We start from the raw sequence: 18,271 nt of genomic DNA, 5'->3' as shown, positions 1-18,271 counted from the left end.
AAATCATTTGAAATGTAAATAAAAATATATCGAATAAAAAAAATAAGCCTCAGTCACCATGCCTAAGTTAATGTAATTTCTTAAGAGTAGAATAATTGTATAATTACAAATTTAGTGGGTTTTAATGACTTACTCAATAAAACATCAAACTTATCTGTGTGTGGCTATAATTTTGCCTTCATAATTCAGAGTACCCCTATTAGAAGTATAATCTGTTGTCACATACAACCTTCATTAACACCACAATACATGGTGCTCCTTGACTGCTACACATTAATTATAAACTTCTAAGATTTTGAAGTGTTCCAGTAATTCTACACTACATTCTATTGCTACAAGTACTATGATATCATGGTATTTGTCCATGCATTTGACTCTGATATGAAAAATTAATATTATCTTTTAAATTAAGCTTTGTTAGTATTTTGAATATTATACATGTAGTCATAAGCTTCTCTTGGTGGAGATATATTACAAATAATGTAGACAATTTTGAATGTTTATAGTATAAGAATATATGAAGAAAAATTGGCAAAGTCAAAATCTGAAATGTTTTGTAATAAAAAGAAATGTAGAGAAAATGAGCCAATTATTGAAATCTTAGAATATAGTTGCAAAATCTAAAAGTGTTTGTGTTGTATCATATACTTAAAATATTGAAGAAACTGAAAAAACTCAATAGGAAAAATGTCAGAATTTCATCAGGAAATGAAAAGGGCTATAATTAGTCATTTACAAAGTGAAAAACCTGGTTAGCTTATAAATATAGATGCCTAGGACTGAACAACATAATATGTAATCAAGAGAAACATCAACTAAAAGAAATTATAATAAAATTATAGTTACATAATTTTATGTTTATGAAAATATGAGAAAAGAGTTATACTTACATATCACAAATAGATGGAGAGGTGGCTACAGGTTAGATCTTGGAAAATTCCTTTATTCATGAGATCATTGCAGTCTAATTCTATGTTTATTGTATGCAGAGAAACTCTCAAATACACTATGATACTACTTTTTAAAAATGGAGGTTTAGGCGCAAATTGTGTATTTGATACCAAAAGAATAGGTAACTTACATTCAAGGAGTATAAATGAGAGGTCTACCATAGGTTATCATTAAAATGGATACTACACCACCACAGTGACAATGACAGATGATCATCAAAATGAACAGTGACCACTACAAATGACCACCTTGTATACGTGACCACCTGCTTCTGGGGCCAAATCTCCATTTTCTTCTCCCAGGTTCTTCTGCTTCCCAGGAAGAGTTGCTTTGCTCTCACACTACATTAGGGGAAGGCACCATGGCTTAAGATAAACATGGAATGGCTGAATCCCCTCAGCCACCACAACATATCCCTTACTGTTGCCCAGGTGCCCTGGTGTTCAGGTAACTAGGGGTTTGCCTGTCCTCCCCAAACTAGAGAAACTCCATGCTCTGAGAATCCTCACCTTTTCTCTTTCCCACTAATGCATCCTATTGCCTGATTGAGGGATCGACAGACTGATAGTATCCTGGGATCTTCCAGATACCTATAATAAACTTCTGTATTCAAACTGCAGGGATTGCTGAGGACTCAAGGCTTTAGACCAATAGTTTTCTATAGTTTAAAACCTCTCCACAATGCTACCCAAGTAGATATAGACTGGGTCATTTCCTTTCCCATCTCCTCTACCAAGAAAGACCTGTACCCTACTTCCCTCACAAACTCTCAAGAAGCTTACTCACCATGGAAGTATTAAATTATTCTAGGGTTGATACATACATACATATATATATATATATATATATATATATATATATATATATACATATGTACGTGTATATATGCTCATGTGTGTGTGTGTGTGTGTGTGTGTGTGTGTGTGTGTGAAGGTATATCTTCTTTTGTGGGCCATTCAGACCATGCCACTAGACAGAAATGGTAAGGTTGAAACAGGTTCAAGACCCTGAGGAATCTTAGAATTGAGAATGGTAGGTGGAGAACCAGCTCCCTGCCAAGAAGTACCTGTTCTGTAACACAAACAGGTAATATCCCATTGAGAGGACCATAACAACCATTCACATAGCATAAAACCCTGGTGTTCTCTATACGATAAGGTATCTAGATAGGCCCCAAATGTTTAGCCAGTGAGCTTCCCTTCCTGGCCTTTCCTCTCCCCAAAATGTATTTAATCCCTAATTCATCCTGAGTAAGACAAATGCATTCACATCCTCCATAAAAGTTTGAACAAGCAGAGGAACTCTCCTTCATCAAGGTTGGCTGGGCTGGGGGAGCTGGGGACAGAGAGGAGCATTCCTCAAAAACAGCCTTGCCTTAACCTCTTGGAGAAGGCCTTCTCTCTTTGAGTTCTTCTGTACTCTAGGCACTTACTTGGAACCAAACCAGATTCTACCTGGTCCTGGGCTGAGCTATAACCTTTCTGCCTGCTGTGTAGGGAAAGTGTGAACCCTAGGACTACCATTCTAATCTCTCCTCAGTCCAGAGTGGTGTCTGGGTACATAGAAGATTGAGAACCACAGAGGAACTCTCCCAGAAGAAGAAGGGCTTGACCTCTATTAGAGACTATATTTTGCCTCCCCAGAGTTGCTTCTGTGCTCTGGTACCAAGTATCCCAGTGGTGAGACAAATGCTCACCTTGACATACCTTGACTTTTAGTTACTTTGAGGCCAGGAACTGAATGCCCCTGGATGTATTGATACTTGTTATTAACAGTAGAGGGATTAGGTAAAGTATTTATTGATAAGGCTTACTGTTCTAGCTAAACAATTAAAAGCCTTTCACGGACCTGGTTGACTAAATAGGTCAAACAGAGAAACAAAAAGAAAGGAATGGAGAAGAGAGAAGGAATGGAAAAGAATTAGGATGCTTTATACAGGAAAATACAGACACATATACATTCATATGCACATTTACATTTTAATAACAGTCTCATTTACATATTAACACATTTACATTATTCTTGGGCCCAACCCCTTGTCTCATACTCTCCACAATGCCCATGCACTCTTACATACACACATAACCTACACACTTGCATATAGACAGACATATATATATATATGCATGGCTGGATTGGGTAGAGCCCCCAAGCCAAACCATCCAACTAACACCACCATTTCTTTTCTGTGGCCTTTTTCTACATACTTAGGTAAAAATTTCCTTAAAAAATTACCTCAGAGATAAAATTTTATATGAAATTGGAGATACAAAAAATGCTAATATAAGTACAAAGTAATGTTTTATTCTAATATATACATTGTAAGATTAAAGCAACAGCTTTTATATGGCCTTGCCTTATTATAATGAATATCTGTGGCTTTATCCTTGGAGCTAAATGATTTTTTCTTAAATAAAAATTTTTACCAAGTCTATTTCTCTTTCTAGTACAATGAGCTCATTTTGTTTCTTATTATGCAGCCTTTACTTGCTATATGAGTAGTAGACACATTCTAATCTTGATTCAAACATTATTACATCTTTTTAGCAAAACAATTAAAACCATTGCTTAAAACATTCTTCCTAAAATTATCTGAATCAAATCAGAAATTCTTCAGAATCATTAATGCACATCATTAAAACATCATTAATTCAAGAAAGTTCATCTTTATGTTAATCTGATGGAAATCTGATGAATAGAGTGGGCTAATACCCAGAGCTCATTATATTAATTTAATAATAGTAGGAAAGCCATATCATGAGCTAGAAGCAATCCTAACTGAGATAAAGTCTCTTTGGTAACTTGCCATCGAACCCATCCATTGTAGACTATGTAAAATCAGTGAGTAACCTCCAAGACGGTCATCGGCCAACCTTAGTCAATCTTAAATGGCTCTTGAAAATTTAATAAAGAATCTCTTTGCATTTGTTTTGTGCCTGGAAATTGGTGATTGGGTATTATCTGTGCTTAGTCTGAGGTTCAGAAGGGGAGCTCCCTATAGTATGTGGGTTTCTTCACTGTCTACTTTGATATATTTCTTATTTCTGAGGAGTTAAGAACTCCAAGAAGACTCATAGGAAGAATGTATCTCTCACTTAAAAACTTAATTCTGTGTTATTGTATTATTTGTTTTAATGTTTACAGATGATTTGCTTGCATGTAGTTATATGCACTCATCACATTTGTGTTTGGTGGTAAGGAAAAAAGAGCAGGACTTTGAATAACTTGGAACTGGAGTTGTAGACAGTTATGAACCCAGTGTGACTGATTATAATTGACCCAAGGTCCTCTAGAAGAGCATAGTGCTTTTAATCACTGAGTCAGCTCTCCAGTTCCTCTTCTGCTTTTAAACAATGATCCTCTTAGTATCCTTCTCTTGAGGGCTTATTGCTAACTACTACTCAAGGGAGAAAATAGGCCATAGCAATACTATCATATCAAACCATATGCATGAATACAGAAATACACATTTAATAATAACCATAGCGCTTCAATAATGGCCATAGAAAGGAGCAAAAGTACACACAGAATACACTAGGATAATAAAATCCAGTAAAAAAATAAAGTACTGAAATATAAATATAAATATAAAGATAAATATAAATAAAAGAATAAATATAATTGAATATAAATATGAATATGAACATAAACATAAGCTCAAACAAAAATAAAATGGAAACATGAGAATTGGAAAAAAGAAAGAAACAAAAGCCAGGCTTTAAAGGGCAAAACACATAACAAGGAGTAAGTAGAAAAAAAAGATAAAAAGAAAATACTAAAAATAAAGCTAAAATTTGGAACAGTATGGAATAAAAAGAGAAAAAGAAGTAAATAATTTTCCTTTTAGCTTAGATACTTGGGTTGGAGCAGCAAGGCCTCTTTCCTGATCCCCTTCTTCTCACCCAATTGGTTGGTTGTGTGTTTGGGCTAAGGGATGCTGGATGGTCATGGATTCAATAGTGCATGGTGGAACCACAACTGTACACTGTTACCCTAAACAGAACAAGATTGAGTATCTATTAAAACATGTCTTTTTCTGTTATCTCGGGGCTCAAGTAATGAGGACAAGCAATCCTGGACCTAAATCTCCAAAAGTATATGTCAAAACAAATCCTCTATCTTTTCAGTTGTTTACCTTAGGCATTTTGCTTTGACAGAGATGTAAATTAACACACACACACACCAGAGCAGTGATTGCCTCAATGGTGAATGAAATTGAGAAATGGCTTAAAGGAATTTTCTGAACTAATGTCAACACTTTATACATCAAGAGAATTTTGAATACACAGAAGTGGGTGTTTGTAGACATGGCCCCTAGTTGATCCAGGCTATCACACATCCATCTTCAAAATTTTTAACCTAGAATTGTTCCTGTCCAAAGGAAATGTAGGTACAAAAATGGAGCAGAGACGGAGAAAGGCTACCCTGTTCCTTGGGATACATCCCAAGCACACACACCAAATCCTGATCCTATTACTGAGGCCATCTTGTACATGTAGATAGGAAAAGCTCTACTACCAACTGACCTGAACAAATGTAGGTACTTTCAGTCAACCATTGAATTAAAGTCTGGGACAAATATGGAAGAATTAAAGGAAGAACTGAAAGAGATTAGGAGACTACAACCTCATAGGAAGAACAGCAGTGCTAACTAATTCAGACCCCTCAGAGCTCCCAGAGACTAAGCCAAAAACTAAGTAGCCTGCATGGGCTGTTCAGGGATGCAAGAATGGCTGCCTTGTATGGACTCAGTGGAAGAGGATGTGTTTAATCCTGTGGAAATTTGATGTTCCTGGGAAGAGGTATGTTTGTGGGGGTAAGGAGGAAGGCAAACGATGTGAAGAACTCAGGAGGAGGACAAGAAAGGAGGAAAGTTTTGGAATGTGAATTAGTAAAGTAAATTAATAAAATGAAAAATGGGTGTTTGTGAAAAGACAATAAACATGTAGATTTGTACATCTTATTGCAGCATATTTTATTTTCAAAAGCATAATGAAAGAATTAATACTTTTTTGTTATTAAGGAAGCCTACTTTCTTAAATTTGGAAATGGAATAATTTTGAATTGCATAGAAATCCCTCGTTACCTTTTAATTATTTTCTAAATATGGAGGGAAATGGGGCTTCTGCTCATCATTTGTATTATGCTGTACTGCATTGTTACCTCTGGTGTTCCTTGTGGAGAGAAGGCACTGTATGGTGGCACTACATCTGATATATTCTCATATCCAGGGGGTGACAGCTCAGATAATGATGTTTTGAAAATCTAGAGAAATAAACAAGAGAAACAAGAGCAAATCAGTTAGTTTATTACAAGCAAGCAAGGAACATGCATCCATGTCTCCTTCAAATTAGTATTTAGTAATTTCAAAATCAAATCAATGTCTGATACTGTGAGCAATGTGCAGAGATGGAAAAACTTAGACCTTGTTCTCAGAATTCATTTAAGTATAAATCTATAATAATAATAGCAATAATAATAACAATTAATAATAATAATCAGCATCATCTTCAGCATCATCAGGAACTAACTATATTCTGTTTGTGGGTAAATAAAAAAGAAGTTCAAACAGACATGGCTTCCACAAAAAGAAGACAACTATATCATAAGGAAAGGAAGAATTGATGATGGATTTTATAGATCCCTGTCTGCTATAAACAAAAAGGACACAGCTCAAATACACATGTCTTGCAGGTTAGGCTAGAAGTGATTTTACCTCATGCAGGTGCTAGCAAACCTTAAAAGCACCAGCTTCCATTTATGGAGAACATATCACCAGACTTTTTTTTCTAACATCCTCAAATATGTAATTTTGCATAGTAGAGGTTGTCACTTGTAATATTGTTATAATACCTATTTAGTGATTGTGTAAATATCAAATTTGTGTTAATAAGAATTTTATAATTGAGGGATCCATCCTTAAAAGTATCTGGACATACTAAGCAACATTAACGCTTAAACAATGAAAAATAGTAACCAAAATATTTATTTCTGTATCTACTTAACTATATTGTCATTGAATTGGGAAAGCAAAGAATATTAAGAAACTCCCAAAGTAGCAAACAAATGCAATTAGATATGCAACAGGAATTCTGACAGGTAACATTAAAACTGCATTATAGGTTTAGATAAAGAATATCCCTCCATGCCCATGTGTTAACCGATTGGTTGGTTCACGACAGCAGTATGAGGAGAAAGTACAATCTCTATGAGATACGGCCTTGTAGGTGATACTTAAGTGGACAGTATGAGCTTAATGGGCTTTTTCCAGCATCATCCTCATTATTTGCTTTCTCATGCTTTCAACAGATTATGCTACCACTTTCTTCTCTACTATTCACTGCTTCATTAGAGGTCCAATGCAATGGAAGCATTTGATTACAGACTGAGACTACCAGAAGCTTTAGCTAAAATAAAGTTTCATAAGTTAATTAACACAAGTGATAAAGCTAAGTAGAATATAAGAATCCATTTTTTCTCAGTTGGACCTATCAAAATAGAATTCCTGTGGGAAAAAAAAGCACAGACATTAATATAGTCTGACTATACTTTGGGAAATTGAGTCTTACAGTAGAGTACTGCATATAGCTGGTCTTTAAAGAACAATATTTGTTAGGGTTAAAGATAAATTAGTTATAAACTGATTACACAGGAAATGTTGGTAACAATGAGGTCTCAATGAATCTAAAACATTCCCCCATTCACTACTTAGTATAAGATGTCTCTAGGTGAGTAATTTATTTTAAAGTAGTATCCAGTAGGTAGTTCTTCTTGAGGCCTAGCAGACATTATTATGATGTATTTCAGTTTAATTCGGACCTTAAAAAGTTATACAAAGTAATAAGAAAAAACATCGGACAAAAACAAAAATCATTGAACATACACAAAGTCTTTTGGGAAGGAGCAGACAGAGAATAAACTCATACTTACAAAGACTGCATTTCTAGTACTTATCATATAGATGAAATAGGATCAAAATATAATTGATATGTTAGTTTGGAGACTTCTAATTGATTCAGTGGTGTATGTGTAACCAGTATTGGACTGAATTGCTCTTTAATTTTACTTCCTTTGTCTTTATTAATCACAGAAATATAACATGAAAATTAATTATTGTATTGAACATTAAAGTTATACTATGATAGGCAGAGCATAGATTTTTTTTTGTATTTTGTATTTTATACAGAACTTATTGGACATCTTTAATCTCAAATTATATCAGTTCTTGGATATTGATTTTGCCATATTTTATATTTAGCTCTTTTTCTGCAGCATTTCTAGCTTCTCTCTTTAAGAACTTTGTGACCTTAATTCTATATTTTACCCTTCCAATTTCTTAACATTTATTTTGTATTTTTAATTTATGCAGAGCTAAATTATTCATGTAGGTTTGTTCCCTAAAGTGATTAATTTCTATAGCTAGATTAGTCTCTCTTTTATCCTTTTTTTTTTTTGATAGTTTTTAGCTATATTGCCTAGGTTAGCCTTGAATTCTCAATATGACTGCCTCATGATGATTTCAGGTTATGCCACTATATGTGGATACTTTGCCTGTTTTTTAATATGTTATTTAAAGATTTTTCATTTAAATTTCCAAAGAAACAGAACATTTATACAAATTGACCACATACTAATTTCTACCATAAACCTCATGGATTATGAAAGGATTCATGTCTTAATTGAGTTTGTAATGCTGTGATAAAACATTATGACCAAAAGCAATGTGGGAGAAAGAATTTATTTCAGCTTCTGCTTTATATTCCATTGGTGAAGTCTGTGCAGGAAATTAAGGCAGGAACCTGGAAGAAGGTAATGAAGCAAAAGCTCTAGAAGAATACTGCCTATTAGCTTATTCCTCATGACTTGCTCAGCCTGCTTTCTTATATAATCCAGGACCACCAGTCCAGAGGTGGCACACCCACAGTAATTTGCAACGTGTCACATCAATAGTCAAGAAAATACCTCACAGACTTGTTTTCAGAACAATCCTACTGAAGTGTTTTCTCAATGAACATTGCCTCTTCCAAATATGCCTATATTGTGTCATGTTAAAAAGAAGCAAACTACTACAATTCTCTACCTACCATCTTACCTAATTCAAATATATATATATATATATATATATATATATATATATATATATATATATATATATATATTTGAAATCATATTAAACCTAACAATGAAAATAAACATAAAAATTCTGAGCTAAACATGGTAATGCATGTCTGTAATCCCAGAACTGGAGAGAGGGAGGTAAGAGTATTTTAATTCCAGACCAGTCTGCCCTAGTGAGTTGTTGTCTTAAAGAATTAATAAGTAAATAAAAAAATTAAGAAGAAGAAATGTAAATTAGAAAACAATTTCACATCAATGTTTGCTAAAATACACCTTATTTAAACTGAGAGTAATTTGAAGCAGTTGTAAAAGAACATAAACCTCAAATTTTATTAAAGACTACATATCAGTAAGCTTAAACATTCTTCAGAAGATGCTACAAGGATTAGCAAAGACATTACAAAGATGGTAATAAAAGAAATCTAAGATAAGCAGATAATTAATAAAGGATAAATTCAAGGTACAAATTTCTCAAGATTGAATAAATAAAGTTTATGATTTGAATACATTAGTAGAATGGCATTTCTCTGACAAAAGCGATAAGGATAAAACAGAAAAATCAATATTACATATACCTTTAATTGCTGCATAACTTTAAAAAAAGTGAGAATATGTGAAGAATAATGTTGCTCAAAGCCATAAAAATTTAGGCAAAGTAGAAAAATGCTTCTTACTTTTATTTATACTTTTCAAATTTAAATTTATATTTCTGAATCTCACAGTAGTGATACCTGTTGTAGAAAGTATTTAATCATTTTTTTCTCATTTTAATGTCACTTTTTTATTGGCTCTTTTCTTTATTTACATTTCAAATGTTATCCCCTTTCCCCCCACCTCCCCCAGAAGCCCTCTATTGCATCTCCCTCCAGTTCCCAGATAAAACATATAACACCTTGATATTTAAAAGAAGCTTAAATAAGCAATAAATCTGAGCAGATATCTATCATCTATGCTATTATGTGTTCTTTTCTATCAAAGACTCCAAGTTATATCTTGCTACATTCCAACTGGGCTGCTACTAACTCCAACTGGCCAGGCCTCGTGGCCAAGTTTTGAAGATTCTTACTCTATGGCATCTTCTGCTCACTCTACCTTCTCCCACTCCTCATAGTGGTTCTCTTCTGACCCCAATTCAGAAACCACAAAACCCAACATTATGTTTCTTCTGTCCAGATAGTGGCAGTTTGCATTTTTATTTAGCCAATAGTCTTAAAACAAGGAGCAAGGTTACATTGTGTGTGTGAGGATTCTCTGGATTTTTTTTTTGTACCTGTGAGCAACCAGGCCTTGGAGGGTTAATATTTAACATTACCATAAACAGCAAAAGACAAAAACCTCAACAGATGCGTTAATAAAACATCTGTATACCAGCTAATAGATACATCAGCAGTAAGATGTAACTTCCCAGTATACCATCATCACCGTTGCAATAATACTTTTGTAATCTAGGTCAGACTACAATTCATGAAGTAGTCCATACTGGCCTTGAACCTCATGATTATTATCCTTACACAGGTTTCCTAATTCTGGGAATAGAGACAGATACTATCACAATTGAATAAAATAGTGATAAAAAATGAAAGCTGATATAAAAATATGTATTTTTCAAAATATCAATATTATGTCAATTTAAAATTATACTAGCTATTTTAGTTCTTCCATACAATTCATGTATTAGGACCAGCTGATTTTTTTGAGTTTGAAATATTAAAGAATGATGTCATGTTGAATATATAGTTTGACAAATATTTTTAAATAAATTATTTTTTAAATTGTAAAAATATGTGATAGTACATGAACATTGCGTTAGACCCAAGCAATAAACCTGGACCTGAATGATCCAAATGTAAATAAGAGTGCATGTATCTGAAATAAAAGCAATGCAAGCATGCTACTTACAGAAAATAAGCACATGTTAAAGAACTATCTCATAGTTAAGTAATGGTTGCCCTAGAAAGGAGAACAGAGCAGGAAATACCATATGCTGTAGAACTGTGATTAAAAGACTGATACATTATTAGTAAGAAAAGTTTAATAGCAATTTGAAAAGAAAATCAACTATGAAAATGATCTAACGTGTAGAAAGTTTGGAAAATTCTTTTTATAATACAATAACCTCTAGTGCGAGCATTGAAGACTGTACTAAATATATTAAGTTGGCTACAGAAAAGGTACTGATTGAAATAAATGTTTTGAACATACATCTTTGTTTAACCAATCTCAGCTAACTGAATTACAATCTCTTAGACAAATATACACCTGGACTCATGATAAGGATTGTAAACTCTTTGCTATAACTATACTATTTCTCCAAATCACATTTTGCTTCCAGAGGCCTAACATAAGGTTTACATAAGTAAAAGCTTATGCACAGGGTCAATTGAAAAATAATTAGTCAGTGTGTCTAGGTTTTTGGCTAAGACCAAGTGAAAATATGATGTTTTCAACCATTAAATCCTTGCTAGCTGAAAACCCACACTAGGTTTCTTTATATCCAGCTTAACTCTTAATCTAGTCTTTATGGTTTAAATCTGTGATGAGTGTCTGTTCAGATATTGAAAATATTGACCATATATTACTTTTGAAATTTGGATATAATGTTAAAAAAACAGAAAGTAACTATAATGAAGCTTCTTTTTAAAAAATATTCCCCAAATCACACTAAATCCAAACACTCTAAGAAATAAACTGACATTGATAAAGAGCTTTTAAAGGTAAATCACACATCACTTCTCGGCCTTTTGGTTAAGATCAAGTGTAAAGGTAAATCACAAATGTTAATAATATTGAATTCAATAAATACATGGAGATGATGCAACTGAAGTGAAATCTTTCTGCTTATTTAGTTTTTTACTTACCTCATTTCCATCTTCATCAGTTATTGAGATATAGTTGGGATGAGTCTTATTTGGGTAGGACAAAAGGACATCATAATGGGATAACTCAACCAAATCCAGGCCAAATTCTTTCCACTGGTCATGAATTTGCATTGCAAGCTCAAAATTATTTTGTGTTCCTGCCAAGTGTGGTGTCTGTGTGAAATTGCTGGTGAAGGAAAATTGAAAATGTTTAAACATTAATGTTTAGTCTGTATGCATTTTCAATAAGCACTACGAAAAACCTACTTTTTCATGCCTATAATACACAGTATACTGAAGTAAATATAAAATGTGGAGATTCTCCATGAAAGAGTTTAAACTGAATGCCTCTTAGTCAATGGGGCACTCCTGAAAGCAATGGGTCTCATAGATTTTAAATCCATTGTAATTAATGTAGACATATATATGTACTCCTACAGATATGCAACTTTTATCCATATGTGAATATTTAATGGTCCTTTATATCAAATCACTTTGTGTCCTTTAGGAAATCCTATTAGTAGAGGGATTTCAAAGACTTTTGACACATATTAATCTTATTTGTTAAAAACCTATATTGTGTTCTAGGTGATTAGGTATACTAATTCTATATACATCCACATATTATATTTTTAACTAAATGTAAATTTAACTTTGTGTCTACAATTAAGTTTTTTCTTGTACTAATGTGGATCAAACCACTACATTGTACATGCTCAGGAGTAGAGTTCAAGTCTAGCAAGTGAAAGGGCCAATACTTTTATAATTTATTCATTTATTTCTTTTGCTTTACACTCTTTCAATAAGAATAGAATTCAAACCCAAAACATAATCCACACATCAAATGAGGTACAAGAAGAATGGAGGAGTGGCCCCTGGTTCTGGAAAGACTCAGTGTAGCAGTATAAGGCAAAACCAGAACAGGGAAGTGGAAAGGGGTGTGTGGGAGAACAGGGGGAGGGAAGGGGGCTTATGTGACTTTTGGGGAGTGGGGGACCAGAAAAGGGGAAACATTTGAAATGTAAATAAAAAATTATCGAATAAAAAAAAGAATAGAATTCGTTTTTAAATTTTTCAAAACATCTGCTTCCCAGATTCATCCTCATCACTTCAGTAACAATATCCTCATCTCATAGATGAGACTAGAATATTGGTAAGTTTCATTAGTCACTCAAAGTTCCCTAATAATGAGCAGAGATGGCACTCAAACAAAACATCATGTGATTTTAAATCTGCTTTTTCTTAACTAAAACCTACTGTCTTTCCTTAAAGGATGAGTCACCAAAGTATATTCCTCCATCCAAATCTGGCCACAATCTGTTTTTGTACTCTCCACAAGCAAAGAACAGCTTTATAGTTTAAGTAGGTGAGGAAATAAGATGGTATTTTGTAATGAATCAACAAACAATCAAATTTCAATGCTCATGAGTAAAATTTTATCAGAACTTGCATGTGTATTTGTCTCATACTTCCTATGGCTTCTTTTGTGCTGCGGGGCTAAAGTTAAATAGTTATGGTAGATATTTGTTGGGTGGCAACAGGTGGTCTTTCCTTCAGTAGGAAATGTTTTCTGAGTCCTACTCTGAAAGCATTTTAATGTTATGAAGTTAAAGCTTCATATCATTGGAATGTAATACAAGTATATACTTACTATAAAAAATTTTTTATGTTCTCTGCCTTCAATTCATACAAAAATGCCTTCTTCATGCCAGGATAGGAAACATTGCTAGTAGCTTCACTGGAGGATTTTATAAACCACCCTGAAAAATACAAGAAAAGGTATGAATGAGATATAAGCCCATGTCAGGATCTTATTTTTATGAAAGACATAGTTAATCAATTATCTCTCATATTATCTGGAATTTTCATGAGTCTTTCCCCTTGCTTTCTTCTACAGAGAAAACAACATATATGTACTGCTTTTAATTGCAAATCAAGCCAGGTGGTGGTGGCACACACCTTGAATCCCAGCACTTGGGAGGCAGAAGCAGGCAGATTTCTGAGTTCCAGGCCAGCCTGGTGTACAGAGTGAGTTCCAGGACAGCGAGGGCTACACAGAGAAACCCTGTCTCGAAAAAACAAAAAGACAAAAAACAAACAAAACAAAACAAAAAAATTTCAAAGCAAGTACAACATATTTAACCCAATTTCAATCATGTGTGTTGCTGTTACTTCTAAGAAAAGTGCAATGTGAAAATGCAATTGTGTAGTATTTTTTCTATTATTGGAGAAAAATGCTATGAAAATGTAGTTTTTCTATATTACCTTCTCTTGCCAAAATCACTTGCTTCTCTGTAGAGCTAGAACAGACATTTAACAGAAGTTTGCAAAGAATTAATTATGAGTACAGTGACTGGTGAGACTCTGTAAACAATATTTTTGCAAAGAACCTGACTTTGATTCTTAGCACACAGTTCCCAACAAAACCTTGTGGACACCTGCTCTCACATCTACATACATACATTCCTGAAAGGTAGAACATATGAAGTTATTGAAAAATAAAGAGAATCTTAATTATAAATATATTTCAAGTATATAAATTACTTAAAACATTAAAAACAAAAAATGTACTTTCAGCTTGCTTTGAATTGAAAACTAAGATAAAATGCACTGATATGTTTGTTTCTACTTGAATGTTGTGTTGAGAAACTGAAGTTCTGAAACCTATAGAAAACTACCATGTACTTCATAGCTCTGCAAGACAAGCAATGCACAGAATGCCACAGACAGTTTATAACCTGTGCCTTAACCCCTGGCCTCATGAGTTGAATTTAATCTGAGAAGGAGATTAAGATCTTTATAGATATTACAGAGCACCAGATCTGAGAATAAAGAGAGCTATTCAGCCAACCCTCAGGATAATTTATCATTATTGATAACATATTCACAGACATATAAGCACAAAAATATGTGCATTGATTCATATGGCTGGGCAAAAGGAAAATAATACTCCTCTGCATAAAACAAAAGGCCCTGGTGTCGACTGTGAGATTAGGGAAAAACACCCTACGCCTGAAATAATTCACAAATGAAAAAGATAGAGGCCTGCAGTAGAGACAGAATACTAAGAAACTAACAAACTGAGTTATTGAACATGAAACCAAGGAACAGCAAGGGTAACAAAGTAGAAATGAGTTGCTTTTAGGATAGGTAGCCTTTGAATCCCATGCTCACCTTTACAAAACTTGATTTTCACTTTCAAACTGAACTAATAGAAACAATGTAATTCAATCTCATTGGGGCTCACAGCAATAATAGGTAATTACTGATATCTTTTTGTTTAGTTTGATTGAAGTCTATGGCCCAAGGCCATTCAATTGGTCCTTAGCCTGTCTTTACAAATTACATAGAAGTAATTCAGAATTCGGAGCAAAGATGGATGACTTGATGACAATTTAGACTGGCCTGTCTACTAAAGTTCATTAAGAAAGGAATCCCATATGAAAAAAGACCCAATAGTTTGCTCAGAAAGCTCCTCATGATGTATAATATCTTATTTATTATCTGTAAGTTTCTCATACTAGTTTCATCATAAAGATGGGAAAAACTAAGTTTGAAAGAGACTGGAAAAGTTACTGAAAGTAACTTTTTCTGTAAATGAAAATGAGTAATACAAATTCTGAATTTGTAATTCAGCTAGCTTGTGCTACTGATTTCTGGGACTGATGGTTTCTTGCAGAGTTGGACTAAATCTGAACTAAGCTCAAAAAGTTCCTGTTGAGGATGTGTTCAGGCAATGCTGACAGTAACTCACATTTCCTAGAACATCTCTCAGCTATGTCCAAAGAAGAATGTAGCAGAAAGAGACTCCTTTCACAGAGATGCCCTGAATGCGGTAGTATCCTTGAAACTGCCCTAGGTATGAGCTAGGTCAACGCCCTAAGCAGGCAAAAGCCACTAAAGCCAAGCTTCCTGGTTGACCTGGATCAGAGGCCTCTAGAAATCCGCACTGAGAAGTGTGGTGTCCTGCTGTTTTCCAGTGTTTCCGGTTTTTGTTTATTTTGTTCATAATCTGACTTTAATCTGTGCAAATCAATCCACCGATAATTTATTCCTAACTCAATTCTGCTCAGAGCCCAGGAAACCTCTACTTAACTCAGACACTGCTGGCTCCTTTCTCCATGCAAATTACTGCCTCCCGGGGAGACCGGAAACATCTCCTGCAGACCAAGCGGCTGCAGAGTGCAGAAGCGAAGGAACAGGGAGGTTATGCAATTTGCCATGAAAGTGTACCATACCAAAGAGGAAGCCAATGAGGAAGGTTCCGGAGAAAGCCAGCACCAGAGTCCCAGCACGGAGCCAGCGCTGATGGCGTCCCAGGGCCTCAACAGAATCTCTGTCCAGCAGTGCATTCCACATCTCTGGCAACTTTGGTCTTCCTCAGCAGTTCTCCTGAAACTTTACAGTAGATATTCTGCTGCGTGCTAAAATTTCCTCCCACAAATATTCCCCTGGGAAATGCAAGTCTCTCCTAAGACTTTCACCGCCCCCAAATTCTGGCGTACTGTGAACCAGTTGTAGTCAGGCTCAGGGTAACTGCCTGCTAAAAGATAAAAAAAAAAAAGTTATTCTGGCTTTTTTGGAGTGTACGGTTCACAGCTTCTCTTTGAAACTTTACTGACAGGGTCTAAATAGAGAGATGAACAAGAATATCTGAAAGCAAAGAAAACTTGCCAAATAGTGCAGTCTGTACTCAGAAAAGTATTGCAGAGTCATTATCCTTGCTTAATGATCCGTATTAACTGCAATAAGCTTTCTTTGAGGAATGTGAGAAACTTAGTCCTGGAGACCCAATACTTCTACACAGGGGCAAGCACTCTCCTTTCCCTGACAGTTTCTCTTTCTGTTAATTCTGTGCTTAAGTCTTTGTTGAAATATCTTCTTGATGAATTCCAACTGTCCTAATTTGGTATTTTGGGTGTTTTTTGGTTTTGTTTCGTTTTGTTTTGTTTTGTTTTTTGACATCTGAAATACATGCCTCCTCCCCAATAAGCCTTGGAATTAAACTGGTAAGAGGACTCAGAAAACTTAAAGTCATATATCCCACTATAATCAGATTAATTCTTCAAAATTTCTGCACTTTAATTTTAATCTTCTGACTCAGAATGCTTCAGTGCTTGCCAGTTAATTATAGAGACAATCTGAATTCTGGAACAATGCACAAAGGCTCTCTACACTTTGCCCTCTCCAACAGTTGTTCCATTAACTGTCATGTATTTGTATGCTAAGTCTTTACTCTTGACCATGTGATTCAGCCATAGAACAGGAATATACTAGGTTCTGTCAAATACTGCCATAAGAAGAAGGGTTAACATAAAATTCTGGACCCTATAACTGAATCTTTGGAGAGACAACATACTGCACCTCCTCTTTCAATAGAAGAGTATTAAAAAGTAACTTTTGAACTATTTTGAAGACTTTTCAAATTCAACTTCACACATGTATTCTGCAGTTGACTTTGTTTAAAACCAATAAACTATATTATGTTTACTAAGCTTGAATGCAATGATTGTCTTGAGAAAAGGAAGAAATATATTTCAAACAACAAAATAACACAGATGCACTATACAGAAAGAGTGTTCTTTCACAATTTCACAAAAAGGTGGTATCAGTCAAAATGAAATATAGACTATATAACTATTTTCCACACATTAGTTAGGCCAAAGTATTATCCTCATCTGTGGGGTTCAGTTCTTAAGAAAAGGAGTAAACTAACTCATCTTGTCTTATCTTTGTTTTCAGTAAAGAAACCTTGCTTTTGAAAACATTTTAACATAATAAAAATGCTTCTTTTCCAGAAATGTATGTACTTTATTTTCATCTCAGATTCGGAAATTGGGGTATGAAGCCCTGAGCACAGGACTGCAGAACTGCCCAGTTTTTGCTGGTGGAAGAAGGTGTTAGCAGGACATTCAGATGCTATGGACATAGTGTTCTATAGATGAATGCAGAGTCCAGACACTGAGTCTGAAGCCAATGGCCATTAGTGTTGCTAGCTGGTGTTGATGGCATCTAATATTCCTAACTTAGCATGGTAATCAGGATAACCTGTAGGACAACATAGGAAATAAAGAGTCTGGTTCATTGTCAATGAGATGGGGCATGTCCTTGTCCTTCTAGTGTATTCTGATACAGAGGCCAGTGCTTACCCCTCATCTAGCCCAGGCATCTACCAGCGGGTGACAGCAAACAATGACAGGGACTGTCTGTAGTAGGCCAGGATGGAGACATCTCAGAAGCCCACAGCAGCACCTTATAGAAAAGGATGGTGCCTAGAACACTGAGCAGCAGGAGACACATCCCTCCAGGGGACCCGCCATCTGAAATAAGGGATCATCTGTAGT

The 18,271-nt window shown here is 34.7% G+C and overlaps 1 protein-coding gene across 3 annotated transcripts in view; it reads right to left on the bottom strand.

Moving 5' to 3' along the window:
* Positions 1-16,286, bottom strand: part of LOC127681529 (glutamate carboxypeptidase 2) — a 76,500-nt gene extending 60,214 nt beyond the window's left edge. For all 3 annotated transcript variants that reach the window (XM_052177876.1, XM_052177886.1, XM_052177895.1), the window contains exons 1-4: positions 16,166-16,286; positions 13,579-13,687; positions 11,928-12,114; positions 6,115-6,216 (exon numbers count right to left, since the gene is read on the bottom strand). In XM_052177876.1, the coding sequence (XP_052033836.1) occupies positions 6,115-6,216; positions 11,928-12,114; positions 13,579-13,687; positions 16,166-16,286 (519 nt within the window). The remainder of the gene's footprint in view (positions 1-6,114; positions 6,217-11,927; positions 12,115-13,578; positions 13,688-16,165) is intronic.
* Between the last annotated feature and the right edge of the window lie 1,985 nt (positions 16,287-18,271).

This window comes from Apodemus sylvaticus, chromosome 1 (assembly GCF_947179515.1).
Source record: "Apodemus sylvaticus chromosome 1, mApoSyl1.1, whole genome shotgun sequence".
Taxonomy (NCBI): domain Eukaryota; kingdom Metazoa; phylum Chordata; class Mammalia; order Rodentia; family Muridae; genus Apodemus; species Apodemus sylvaticus.
Note: the sequence above shows the minus strand (reverse complement) of the source record. Positions and strands in the feature narration are given on the sequence as shown.